Source organism: Opisthorchis viverrini, assembly GCF_000715545.1.
Source record: "Opisthorchis viverrini unplaced genomic scaffold opera_v5_6, whole genome shotgun sequence".
NCBI classification, from domain to species: Eukaryota; Metazoa; Platyhelminthes; class Trematoda; order Opisthorchiida; family Opisthorchiidae; genus Opisthorchis; species Opisthorchis viverrini.
This window is the reverse complement of record NW_008751662.1, coordinates 3,014,091-3,028,158: the sequence shown is the minus strand read 5'-3', so window position 1 is coordinate 3,028,158 and position 14,068 is coordinate 3,014,091. Positions and strand designations below refer to the sequence as shown.

The following is a 14,068-nucleotide window of genomic DNA, read 5'->3' as shown; positions in this document are numbered from 1 at the left end:
TGTGTTTGATTGAAATCATGAATGGAAGGCGTGTGGAGAGCGAAACACTTTAGGCTTTTAATGAGGCCTTGTTAGCTCGTTGAATGTTGGGAGACGTTAGGAAGGGTGTCAGGTGAATTTTTTTGGACGTTTCCAGTCGAGCGCAACTTTATGAGGATGGTGTCCAATGGAGTTCTTGGGTTCAGTCTCTTTTGATCCGCTCCAGATTGTTTGTTATCAACTCCGTTGGCTCAGTTTGATATTCCGAAGCAATGGATGAACTTCAACAGACATTCGCTTGTCCAACCCCGCACAACGGTTACATCAGTTACCTTTAGGCCGACCGTGGAGCTTGTTTCGTTACCCAGCTGCTATAAGCCGTTGACACGTACACAAACCTTGGGAAATAAGAAAACGTCTTTGTGGAATAAGCCTTTTGGTTATATTTACTTTTCCAGTATGTACGATTCTAAGTCGACGTTCCTCGTTGTACATTGATTTGTCAAAAAATTCCAAGCAGTTCTCATCAGTAATTATGGGGTTGCGCAAAAAACCGGTTGACGTGATAGAATGAAAGACCATATGGCATACCGTCATGCATATGCCGGCGGAAAAAGCTTATCACTATTTGCACTAAAATTAAGAAGATGAAAAATGGGAGTTGTGCAGAGTTCCACAAGGTTCCAGCTATTGTAGGTTCCTTATAGAAGCATTGTTTAGACATTGGTTTGTCAACCGATGTCCTAATGCCTGCTATTTTGTGTCTCAATTTCGCGAGTTCCAGTCATACCATGGTGTTCGATTTTTTTTCCAATGCCATTGGTTATCTTATAAGTAATGTTTCTAATGCCTCGTGGTCGGTATACTATCATCAAATTTTAAAAAAATATTTTGTCTAATTCCAGGTGAATCCTATAATTCACCCGATTACTTTAACAACTGTGTAATTTTATTTCGACCCGAAATTGCGAGAATAAGACGATCAGGGAAAAGGATTAATGGCTTTTCCTGGGCATGTGAGAGGATTTACACCAGCTATGCGATTAGCTGTGAGGTGTTCTTTTATAGTTAGGTTAAAAAACGACGAATGCTAGCTGATTTAACGAAAAAGAACAATCAGGTCCACTCCGGAACTAACCTCACCGTTGTACCATCAGACATGAAAAATTTGTTAAGAACTCTCCATTACCGATCTGTCTAAAATCCTCAGTAGTTCGAAGTTAGCATCGCATTAGCAGCGGTTATTTGCGTACACGGTTTTATTGCAGATTTTATTACCCTCTGACTCCTTTTCCCCACACAATTTGTGTGCGATTTGCGACAGAAATTTTCTGTCTTTACAGGACTGAAATTTCGCTCCGCTTAAATTGATCGAGATACCGATGGTAAGTGATAAAATTAGTCGCTGAGTAGTGATTACGGCGGATAGGATTTTCAATGCACCAGTGCTTCGAACATTATTTTTTGAATACCCTCCAGGCAGCACATTGAGAGTGATCCTGATCCTTTATTAGGACAGACCCAAATTGTTTTCTATCTTGCCATAAGAATCACGCATCTACGATTTCTAACCTGCTCTTCAACCGAATATGATCACTGCGCAACTTTTGCAGTTTTACAACTTCGTGATCAGATTTTCCAAGGAAATCTGAATGAACTTGGCCATGTTGGTCCGCTTAACTTCAACCAACGAACTCCTCTCAAGATTCCCAGGCCGCCTTCGTTGGGCTCATGAGCATCATCTGTAACCTAATTTGGGGATTTTTAAAAATTTGCTTTTGTCTGTTTGGTCGCGGGAAACACTTCATGCGACTGAACAATCAAAACTATTGCCACAGGGTATTTGTCATCACACGGTGCTTCATGTACTAATATTTGTGAATCGGTGCAGTGCAGAGGGATTTCTCTAAACGATGCCAAGAATTCTTTCCCACGAGAGCTCCCCACGGATAGAGTGGCTTTTTTTCACAGCATTTGTACAATACGTTGTGCGTTGTTCGGACTCTGTGATTCATTTAGTAGATAACTTTGCTTACTCGTTACTTCAACGCCCTAGTAGAAAGTGATGGAACCGCATAAGTACTACCAATCCTCTTCGTTCAGATCAGTATGGGGGGCGAGATGGCTTAAGTGGTAAGGATGCGAATTTACTGACCGGAAGGTCCGTGGTTCGAATCCGACCTCCGCCTCTCGACTTCCCCTGTCTAAGCTTGGGCAACCTGGCAGTATCCCAGCACTCGTGCTTTTTTCGGGTGGCATGGCAGCTAGGTATCGAAAGGGTACTACAGCTGAACGCTTTCGTTTCTCTTTCAGATCAGTACAAATGTGTTGTTCCATCTAGCTGAGACTGAACAGAACCAAAAACGGCTGGCCAGGGGAAACCGCAACATCGGGTGGCAGGCAGCTAGGTATCGAAAGGGTACTACAGCTGAACACTCGTTTCTCTTTCAGATCAGTACAAATGTGTTGTTCCATCTAGCTGAGACTGAACAGAACCAAAAACGGCTGGCCAGGGGAAACCGCAACATTTTCTGGAACCCACATTCTGGCGTCAGTATCGACAGTCCACATTGCAACAATAGCCGATTCGAGCAACAGGGACTTCGCACGTATTCAGAGACAAAACGACCGCTCCAGCTGTCAGTGATGTTAATAGCACCCTATAATGATCATTTGACTGCAACACCAGTTGAGATCACCGTTCCTTCACCGCCCTACAACCAGATACATTTGTATTGAATAAATCGTTGTTATGGAAATATAAAAATGGGACAGGTAGGGGATCCAGAGTTAGCCCACCAGAAACGTTCATCATCCAGACAGACAATGTGGGTAGAAAATGACAGGATGAACGTTACTAGCATAGGTTAGGAGCCATATCGTTCAGTGTCTCCAGTTAAGTACAGGAAGGGTTATGTGGAACAGGCATTTATCTTGATAATCGATTTGTAAATCGAATCAACAGCACAGAGCATTTCCACTATGAACTTTCTTCTTGAGGAGTAGGGTCATCGAATCGAAGTGTCCCTATATATCAAGGCATCTCATCGGAATGGCTGTAATTAAACCATTACATGACACTGAGTTTATTCCCTTCACGGCCCTGTTTAATTATAGGGTGTTTTGTTGTGGAGTGAGTATTATTCCAAAACCAGACACGAAGCCTGCCATTTATTGACTTGTCCCTACTTATGACGAAAACCCATACACTGATGTTCAATACGGATCGGACGGGGTCGGATGTGGTGTTGTTTGTCAACCTGTGAATCCAACTAAAAATTGTTGGAACAATGTCGGCGAGAAACCCTCTACATGCTTTTGGAAATCCATCAGCCGGTCCACATGTGACGGCATTTAATTGGGGTGTTGCCGTAATCTGTCAATTGTGTGACGTTTTAGTTTAGTACCGTAGTTGTTCCGCACAGTGCCGCCCTATATGCCGGTAGCCGCCCAATCTGATATACCTTAGTAGTAATGGAGAATAATGTAGTATAGAATCAGCAGTGATCTATTTTCGTTGTTTGGCACTGGAGCTCATCTCAACCAGCCTGTTGATGACTTGCGAGTGATACAACATGAGAACGCTGGTGTCCTGCAAGTCCGATCATACTGATGCAGACATGCCACAGATTGACGCACATGCTCTTGGAAAAATTATGATGTCTGATTGTGAGACAAGAACGAACGTTTTAGTTTAACAAGCACACTGCAGGTGGCGCGTGGCAGTTCTGCTACTCATAATTGATGCTCGGATGATAAGAAGTCAGGAAACATCATAAACGAGAGTTTCGGCTGGGTTCCAAGCAAGTCATCCTGTAGTGTCTCCAACCAGGCACAATGGGGATCACGCGGTTCCCATTCTGGAAGGCGACTAGCACCGACAGCAACCAAACGCTTCGTGATTTCCTTCATACCCCTCTACCAAGTCAAGGGCTGGTCACCTCTCTGATTCCGCCACTCTGCGCTTGGCACGGAAAACAGCACTCTATTTGGCAAACGATAGTTCAGCATGCGCAACACATGTCCCGACCAACGCAGCTTATGTTGCTGGACACATTTTTGATGGAGTTACCCATTGCACAACCGAAAACTCGTTTTCTAATTGCGACAAGAACCCACACCAGCTATGGTTCTGAGACAACGGTGGTCAAACACCTGAAGACGTCTCAGTTCCGCTGCTCGAACAGGTCAAGTTTCACAGCCATACAACAAAGCAGCCCGTACTGTAGCTTGATACACGTTTCTTGAGATTCAAGGAGAAACCACTCTGACGCCATAGGGGTTTCAAAATAGTAAACGCGACCCGTCTTCTGTATGTCGATTACTTTATTTGTGGGAGACGTTAGAGTTAATCTGTGAAACTAACCCATCTGTGAGCTATTGAAAGGCATTGAAAAATATTTACGCCTGAGTTTGTAACAGGATGTACGCCACAGGTTTCAGAAGTAAATGTGTTATAATACGCTGGTGAAATGATTACTATTCAATTGAGTTAACCCGTTTTTGGGAGCGGTTCTGTTAGAAAAAAGTGGGCAGTATTCACCCCAGATAGGCAAATTGGGTCTTCAGTGTGACAACCAGAGAGAGAGAAAGAGCAAGCAAATGTGAGAGGAAGAAGAATGAAGAGTGAAGTTTTGGGAACTTCATCTTCCTTAAGGAAACAACCGCAGAAAATTGGCCTTTGCTATTCGAACGATTCTACAGTCTACATTCTTCAGTTTTGCCTCGATGGACACCTTTTTTATAAGCAATCAGTATTTTCTACAAAAAAGCCGAATACCAAAAATTCACAAATACCAAAAACTCAGAATAATTTCCGGCTGGGGTTTATGTGAATTGTGAAGACATTTCATAATTTCGAAATGCATGCGAAACTTTTACCAAAATGGGTGGAAAATGGTTGCGCCAAACTACACCAATTTCTTCATCACGGTATTTGAAGTTTCAAGGCTACCGAATTTACCATGGTAAGCAAGCAAGACACTATTGTGGCGAATAACCTACCGTACAAAGCACAGTGTGTGATCAAGAGAGGATTGATCAAAAGGTAGACCATTTCAGGCAGAATCAAGTCAACCGAAATATGTTAAACATTCCACAGCCACTGTAAGTTCTAAAGCGGTTCTGAAGAAATCTGTTTGCTGACTTTACACCACGATGACACAGGCCTAAATGGTTCACTTCGTTTTAATGCTACAATAAACTTCAGGTTGAATTTTCAAACGACCGCATTCATTAAAATTTGACAGCTTACTACAATTCTCACTCATGAGTCAATGCATGCTGTCCCGCAATGTGCTACTCTATTTAGACCCCAAGGGCAAGAGATTTTACTGTTGGAGCAAGAGAATTAATAACGTTTATGCTTGTTATAGGGGAGTGTGGAGGTTGTAGGAATCAAATTCACACCAATCTCGTTTGGACAGCTCTTCACCCAAATCAGCGCGATGATCATATTTTCTCCCCTAAGGGTAATCTCATCCAGTAGTCACACACACTCAGTTAACGTGTTTCGTGATTGTCAAGGAAAATACGTTTTCAATCCTTTGCAACTGATAAACACCCTGAGAATTAGTGAACGTTGGATCACTGACTACTTTGAAGTTAATGCGTTGAGTTCCATTCCAAACCCCTATGGAAACACGATGGATGTACCAAGGCAGTGTGATGAAACTTTTTTGGCTGTTTACAGAGGTTGCCCGATCGCAAATTCAGTTTCACCTTGTGGATGTCTTATATACCACCCACCAGGTGTTCCCACGTCAACCTACTCTCCATCAAGCTCCCTATTCGTTTTGCGCCCACCACTTGGATCCGAAAATTGACTTTTGTGGGTGGATTACAGACCATTTCCATGACAGTCTTCAGAAATTGAAAATGAGTATCCTCATGAGGGATGTTCGCACTAGAGGGGCCTTATAGGGGAGTTGGATGTATGTCAGCTTTGAAAATGGAAGAGATAACCTATACGATTTCCTATGGAACCTCAGGGTTCGGACCAACCGGGGACTTACTCTCACGTTATTCTTTGCATAGTACAGGGTGTTCCGTTTGGGCTGATATAGCAAATCCATGTGGTCACTCAAGTTTGGCGAAACAGACGATGAAGAAGAGTGGGCTGGACATCCGAACATAAAGATTCGTTTCTGATGCGTCTCAACAAAATTGTGATCAGTTAAAGGAGTTCGAGGCTGGAAAAGAGGTAAAGACGACGTACCTAATCGGACTGTACGGAAGGATGAGAGTTAATAAACAGCAAACAATGATTTGATCATCTCACTCTGTTCTCAGTAATCCGGAGACCACACTGTCCAAAAGGTGCACTGGGACGGGTTGATCCGAATCGAGATCGATTTACCAGCTCATCTGCGTGCACAATCGACCAAGAAGGATCGTCTACCGTCGGCGTGAGGTAGATAACTTGACATGGACCAGCTATATGACAACACGAAAGGTAAGCATAATTTAGGCTTTTTTGTTAGTGAGAAACTTTCAAAACACCACTGCATACGAACGAAATAAAAAAATCATCGGAAGCCAAATTCGGTGGCTGAATTCATACAGCTTAGACGTTTACAGTTCCGATAAATTAGAATATAGTGAGAACTTTCATGCAGTAAATGTGAACAAAGAGCTTATAGTCATAGATACCCTAAATCTCCGTCATCAAGTAAGCATTCATCTGTTATTGCAAACCAGGGAGTTCTGGTTAATATCACGAAATGCCGTGTACCTGGAAAGCCGACTGAATGCCTACTTGAGTTCTTTTGTGTCTCAACAGAATTAATTTGGGCAGTTGGACCGTGATTTACTGAAGTCGTGAGCCAGCCTCAGCTGATTCGTGGTCAACCGATCGATCGATCGAACTAGACAACCACGTTGACCAATCGGACTCAGAGCGCTTATCGGACGAATCTCGGACGGCCATGAGGACACATGGGAGTAAACTATGTCAGTGCCATGTGACGCGTTGGTAGAAAGTTTTAATCCTGGATGAAATCGTTTGTTTCTGATCAAACCTGGTCGCACATTTACCGAGCAAGAATAACTTTATCAGTTCAGGAGGAGTTGAACAAATCTAGTTTTCTTAGGGACATGGGATAAGGAAATGCTGAGCTAACACGTGTTTCGATAACCCAGTTTTCTGCTGTTACACATCACAGAGAAATCAAAGTAGGTCAGTGGAATCAAATTTAATAAAACTCACAAGTTAAATAGAATCAGATGGAAATGAGTAAGATCAGACTTCGTGTTACCGAACTGCAATGTCTCATTTTAATGTTGGTCGTAAAATGTAAGCTAAGTCATTTAACTGAAATCTGGTAGACATAGAGTACAACGGACAAGAAATGTAGGTTAGTTGCCATCGGTAGTAACCAAGTAGAATTCCAGAGGTGTGCGAATGTTGCCAGAATGTTGTTTTGGGCCTGTACAGTGAACTTCGTGAATTAGTTTAACTTCCTTTGAAACATCAAGCTTGTCTGCAAACTACCAGGAGAGTAGCCTGGAAAAAGCTATCGCAACCACTAACCTATGTAAAGTCTCAATATGCTAAGAATCTTACAAACCAACTCCTGAATCATGCACCGAAAACATACCTATTACAGACAGAAATAGATTCGCGTCATCTTCTTTTTGAATAATTGATTCGCTTTGATAGGAATTCCTAAAAAAATCGAAATAGTTTATATGCACTTATCAAATTTTCCGAATTCTCTAAAGGTACAGTCAACCAACAGCCTGTGTTAATTATAGGTCACAAGCCAGATAACCACAGACCCATTTATTTGCAAAGAGTTATACAAGATCGATGGATGGAAAACACATAAAAGTACATAGCGGCGAACCTCACTTTGAATGTTACTTTCGACTTAAGTAAAATAGTTCCTGCATCTAACGACCTGCTATATCTAAAACTCCTCTTTCACACAGCTGCGAGGCTACATAGTTCAGTCTTAAGAAACAGCTATCCTTTTCCTGGAAGTTCGACCGCCTGAGCGAGAGCTTATAAATCCACCAAAGGGACCAAAATTCGGACATACCGACAAATCAAACACTGTATTAGGACCGACAACAAATGTTGATTTCTCATAGGAAACATCCATCGAAGAGTGAAGCACTTATCAACAGTTCTAAGCCCTGGACATTTTGAAAGGAGCGCTCCATTTCTATGTGAACCTCCCAACTATGAAACACTTAGAAAGGAATAAGCCTGACAAAAATGGTTTGCTTGTGTAGTCAATCCTCCCTGATAACAAAACCTCCGGTACTCGAAAGGGAAGCAGTTTAAATCTACCAATGTGAGGATCCACAGGTCTCTAGTATGAACGAAACGACCACTATACGGGTGTTCAACAGTTTTTTTTCGGTGGAACGATGTTGCTTCGCTCGTTAGACGAAAACTACTTAAGCGAGTCGTACCCATCAAAAAACGTCAAGTAGCGACAAGGGATACTCAGCTTTCAGATGGGTGCACCATAGTATTTATTTATTCTGCTTATTGGGAGTAAGTCGTACTTACTGATGAATTCTCCATGTTGTTTGCCCTTAAAAGGAAAACAGGTAAAGTAAAACAGGCAAAGAAAACAAGTAATCATTCGTTTATTCACCCGCACCTTTTGGTTGGTGGCTAGCGTTTAGTTCACGCTTAGTGAAATTCCATGATTACGTCTGACTGGATCCAGTTTCTGGAACTGTGTGCATGTCAGTGTTTCACTGTTGTGTCAAGCTTACTGTAAACGGTTCAGGTGCGCTTCTCAATAAATCAGTCCGCATCTGATAGGTTATTTTTTATACCTTGGTACCTTACCATTAGTATCGGCAGTTCTATTTAAACGGTACATTCGTCCAGCTACTTACCCGCACTTTGTGCCAAACTATAATTTGTCACATTTCATGTGTCAAAATACCAGGTTACCTGCTGACCGGACATTTTAACAACTCCTAACTTCAGTGTGATTAGGTGAGATGACTCGAGTTGGTAGCTGGTCGGGTGGCTGTTGATCTGTCAACCGAAATTGGCGTTTCATCACCGAACGAGCAGACATTCTCATACATCAACTGCGCATTCATGATGCCTTCCCGTTTGGTGATGTGGCGATTGCAAGTTAACCGCCATACTCGGCGAACAGATCAACAGCTACCAGACCAACAGATACGTTGCAGGGATGAATTCAAGCTCATCAGATGAGGTTGACGCGCAGCTAGCAAGGATTCCATTTATACAAGCGAACTTTGTGATGGCAATTTTAACTTGACACACCAATGGTCTTTCAAATTTCTGAATAAAGTGATACCTTTGGGTGACAGATTAGAAAAGTATGCATGTGACATGGGTTGAAATGATCACTCAAAGCGTGCTAACTATGATTTAAGAGTACACACTGTTGGTGTGAAACTTCCTTTGGGGAAGACGTCAGGTGAGATAAATTCTATGGTAGGAATTCGCCTTCTCACATAAAAGTTCACCCCTCTTAGATGTATTTCCGGGTGGACAACGGCCCACTGTTACAAGATAGCTCTGTACTCAAACTCGCGGTGATTCCCACCAATAGACCCAAAGTTCACTGCTTTTAAGCGACGGAAGATCATAAATTTAAAACAAGTGTCAGACAAAAACGAGGGCACAGAAAAAGCGCAGACAATGTGCACGTGATGCAACCTATTCGTGTGTTCGGTTTAGCACAAGAAACGACGCCTTCCTTCTGTCCTTGTGTCATTAATTTACCAAGCATGAAAATTAAAAACGCTTTGATGATCTCTACTACTGAATTCATTTTGCCGAATTAAAAGGATTTGCCCGACTAAGATGATCTATAGAACACTGGAAAAGTACTTCATTCAACTTGCCTGCAGTATTGAATAATGCATTCAACGATTTTGCACAAGACGTTCTCTGTCAGGGCCACATGTATCCATCGCGATTGATTTGTTGTCCTGTGGGTGAAATCAGCCAAAAAATACACAAAACAGGAGTAATATTGGAGCTTTTTTAAATGGAAAAAACGCCTTCGGACGACAATTTAGTGCACACGGATTATACGTTTAGGTGGGCGAGAACATCGTAACAGGGAGAGATGGGAGTCCCTACACAAGAGGAGATGTTAGGGACAATCCAGTACCCTTTCCTTTCTTTGTTCTGGCGGATTATACTGAACACGTGAAAATGAATTGAAAAACAGGGGACACAAATGGCCAACTTTAGCCATGACTTAATCTCCGTTCTTCAGATGATTGTTGAGAATTCAAAAGAGTGAAGTAACTTTGTTAATTCACGCTATGTTCAATGAGCCAAATAAGTAATTTGAAATTAGCGCATACGCATGCATAGGAATGCGTCTGATCTCTTGTCCGTCAATCAGAAGTAAGTGAAATCGATTTATATTGCGGGAAAACGTGTTAGTTTTAATACAGGCTGAGGAAATACCAATCAGAAAGAGGGAATTTTTCGTACTGCACATCACTAGCAGCTTCTTCAACGATATATTTACAGTCGAAAATTATTTGCGACTGTACGGCCTCTGTTGACTGCTGAATTGCTTGAATGAACTTGGAGACCCATGCAAAACTGGCTGTCTCATGACGCACTGGGGTATGTATGGAATGTGACTAGCATAAGAGATCAAGGAATACGAGGATAAACGGGACGTTACAGCTCATTGTACTACTCATAAGACCATGCCAACGATCGCTTTAGATGTTTAGTGATCGCTAATAATCACGTGACTCTTGAAACACTATCTCTGCATTTCCCAATATTCCATTCCTGGAAGTAATCTCAGAACGCCTGGAACCTACTGCTCCACCAAAATCTCAACAGGAAAGCCGGCATGCATCCAGGCCATTCAGCAAAAGCCGATGAGTGTTCATGCACGCCACAGAAGCACGACTGAATGGGATCAGCGTTCAGGCATTTCATGGGGGCATGATCGATGTTGACGGGTGTTCACTAACGCCTATCAGACAGCCTGGATCAATGTCAGAAAGTCCCCTTTAAATAGCGTGGAGCCGTTGTAAATTTTGCTCTCGCACGCACTCACTCGTTTGTTCGGAATACAGCTGTTGTGTTCCCCTCTGTGAGTCTTTTTTCAGGCACTGGGCACTGGAGTGGGTCAGCAGCAGATATAACACTCCAACACTTCCACACATGCAATAGCCTCCTAAACCTAGTGTCCAAGCATTCCTAATTGTTTCCACTTTACATCGATGACGAGTTGTGGTTAAAATGTCCCCGTCTAAGATAACTTACACGTTGACCTTGGTTCCTTTTACTTCTTACGGAAACGGGTTTTTACATTGGTTTTTAAATAACCCAAAACCACACCGATGCAACAGGAGTGACGTGGTAAAATTGAAAATATAAATCCGAAAAGAGGTCGACAATATGATGAAGCGTGCAGCCGACGGTTGGCAAAGTGACATTCCCAATGTCATTCAAGGTGTTACAGTTTGTAAGTTGGAGTGGTAAAAATGCAGTCGGAAAAAGCCTTCCAGTTTTGCAGTAAGCGGAAGAAAAAAAGCGGTAAATGAGCAAAACGCTCTGAGCTGAGAGTCAATAGTTGTACACGAAGTCGTAAATCTTGTGTGAATCTTGTTGATCAATGGGTGCGGCTTCTCCTTATCAAATACCCTTATATGTTGTCATTAAAAAGTAGCTTTATTTCACCATCGTGGGTAGCTTGTTTTATCCTAAATCAAGAGGAACAGATACCATAATCATCGTTATTCAGTCCAAAAAATGTCACAGTACACGACGTTTGGCCATCCACTGATTGTTCCATGTTCTGTGAACAACTCCTTAGTCAATTTTCGGCTTAAGGCAGTATTTAATTTAGGGTGAGTCTATCGTTTTTTTACGTGTGTCCGATATCAGGTTTGTTATATTCCAATGTGAACTAAAAGCCTATTGTGGGCCGAAGCCACAGAAGCAGTTGGAATAGTTTGGATAAATAAACAGAAAATAGCGAGAGTGGAACCGTATATGACCTCTTTGTCTTTCTTCAACGACACATTGTTTCCCCCGAACCATCGTGGGGAGATGAGGATAAGATTTTGCCAGAAATGATGTGAGCATCATCAAAATAGGACACTCTATAACGTAACTTCTACAAGGGAAAAAACTACACAAACGACAAAAAATTGAGCTTGTTTAGCAGAACTGATGTGTTGGCAGAAAGGATAAAATTGTAACAACTGTAAAGTTGAGTCCAGAAATTAAGAGTCCGACAAACCAAGAAAACACCAAATCAGAACGGAGTAGCATGAAAAACTCACAGGCGATGGTGTCCCTGAAGACGTCTGAGGATTAGCGGTGACCTAACAAGGCCTATTCGATTGTGACTAAGTTTGAGTGAAGCGTCAGGTAAGGCTTTAGTCCTCCTGTTTTCATCAACCACCTTCAAAACATGCGCAGCTTCTGAGCATTTGTCGGAGATATTCTGCAACAGGTTGTAGGTTGTTGGCTCAGGATAGAACAGATGTTTCTCCAAACCAAACCGAAGACAAGCCTCAACGATATCTACAAATGAAATCGATGGTAGGGTCATACATTTTATGATTTGGGATTGTGGACTACGGGGCATGTTATGATCAAACCAACATACACCAGACCAACTTACAACGGTATGTAGACGTTTGTAGTACAGAAATTCTGATTTGCTTTTAAGGGAAATACTAGTAGCTCACGTTGTATAGGTCGTCATTGTTCTCTTCGATGAACTGAGCAATGGGATTGCAAACGTTTCATCACCAACCGAGCTGTGTAGTGGTGCGACAGTACGGCCCATTACCACGCATTTATCACAGCAATGACAGTCAACAAATGAGTGCCGTATAGACAGGACGATCAAACAACAGAAACAGTGAAATTAGACGCCACGGATTAGAACAGCGCATAGAAGCTCGGTCGTTTCACTATTGACACCAACAGTGGTGGGTATTTTCTTGTCTCAGTGATTTGTAATTAATTCGCTCCTGTTAGCTGCTGTCCTATGTGGCTGAAATGTTGAACAACAGAATTCCAATCACGACTGTTTTCATGGAGGAAACTACTCACAAGGTTGCTGGAAACTCTTCGACAGCCCACAACTGGTTTCGCCCTTTTTGGGGTTCATCAGGTAGGCGCCGTCCACGAGTTTCCGTCAACCTCATGATCTACTTGAACCCGAATTGCACTGTTTTCTAGAAATACACTCATTTGCAAATCAATTTGGTTTCAAGTAGAACATAAGGTTGATGGAAACTCGGGATTGCGCCTACCTGATGAGCCCCAAGAAGAGTGAAACCAGTCGTGGACTGTCGAAGAGTTTTCAGCAACCTTGTGAGTAGTTTCCTTTATGAAAATACACTGCGATATCCCGAATATCGTACCAATTGAAACATGAGGCGGCCTGTGTACAGCATATTCAGTTGTAGAACATCATAAACGAGAGATTCAGTTGAGTCTCTTGAAAACCAAATTGATTTGCAAATGGGTGCATGTCTCGAAGACCGTTTTCCTTTGTCCTCTACTGCACTCTTCAGTGTGGTGGACACAACGCTAAATCTACTTGACTATTTGTTATATTCGGTGCGGATGACCCCATAGTGATGACGAATGATGACACTGGACGAACATTGGGACATCAGAAGAACATTAGGACATTAGAAGAACACTACAATACGTAAGATCTAAGAACACATCCAGTTCATCGCCGAAGAAAGCTCAATCAACTAACATGTGAGTACAAACTTGCAAACATTCCAATGGCTTGGAATCATGCTCACCTGGTGATTCTCAGTTGGAACAAAACAGGCACCGGTCCGTCTAAAGACATTCATTCACCACCTTGACCATCATCACACGTGCATTTTGAGACAGCTTGGATCCAGATGCCCAGTTGGATTATATAAAAACACCAGCTTCATCCTAACCTGACCAGCTGAGTTCAGCTCAGTTTGCAAACGATTAAGCAATGTGGGTGACTAACACTAGTATTGAGTCCGGTCAACAACTAACGATCAAAAAGGCTACGGTCAGCATCAAACCCGACAAATGTATGTCAACATCTGTCTACTAAAGTATAGTTCCAGACCGATAGGTTTGTTGAAG

General features: G+C 42.3%; 1 protein-coding gene across 1 annotated transcript; it reads right to left on the bottom strand.

Moving 5' to 3' along the window:
- Nucleotides 1-3,897: 3,897 nt before the first annotated feature.
- T265_00648 (hypothetical protein) lies at nt 3,898-13,128 on the bottom strand (the record flags this gene model as incomplete). The annotated part of the gene is made up of 4 exons (XM_009164476.1): nt 3,898-4,026; nt 5,994-6,170; nt 8,501-8,525; nt 13,034-13,128. The coding sequence occupies 4 exons, from the start codon at nt 13,126-13,128 to the stop codon at nt 3,898-3,900; spliced, it is 426 nt and encodes a 141-aa protein (XP_009162740.1).
- Nucleotides 13,129-14,068: the final 940 nt, after the last annotated feature.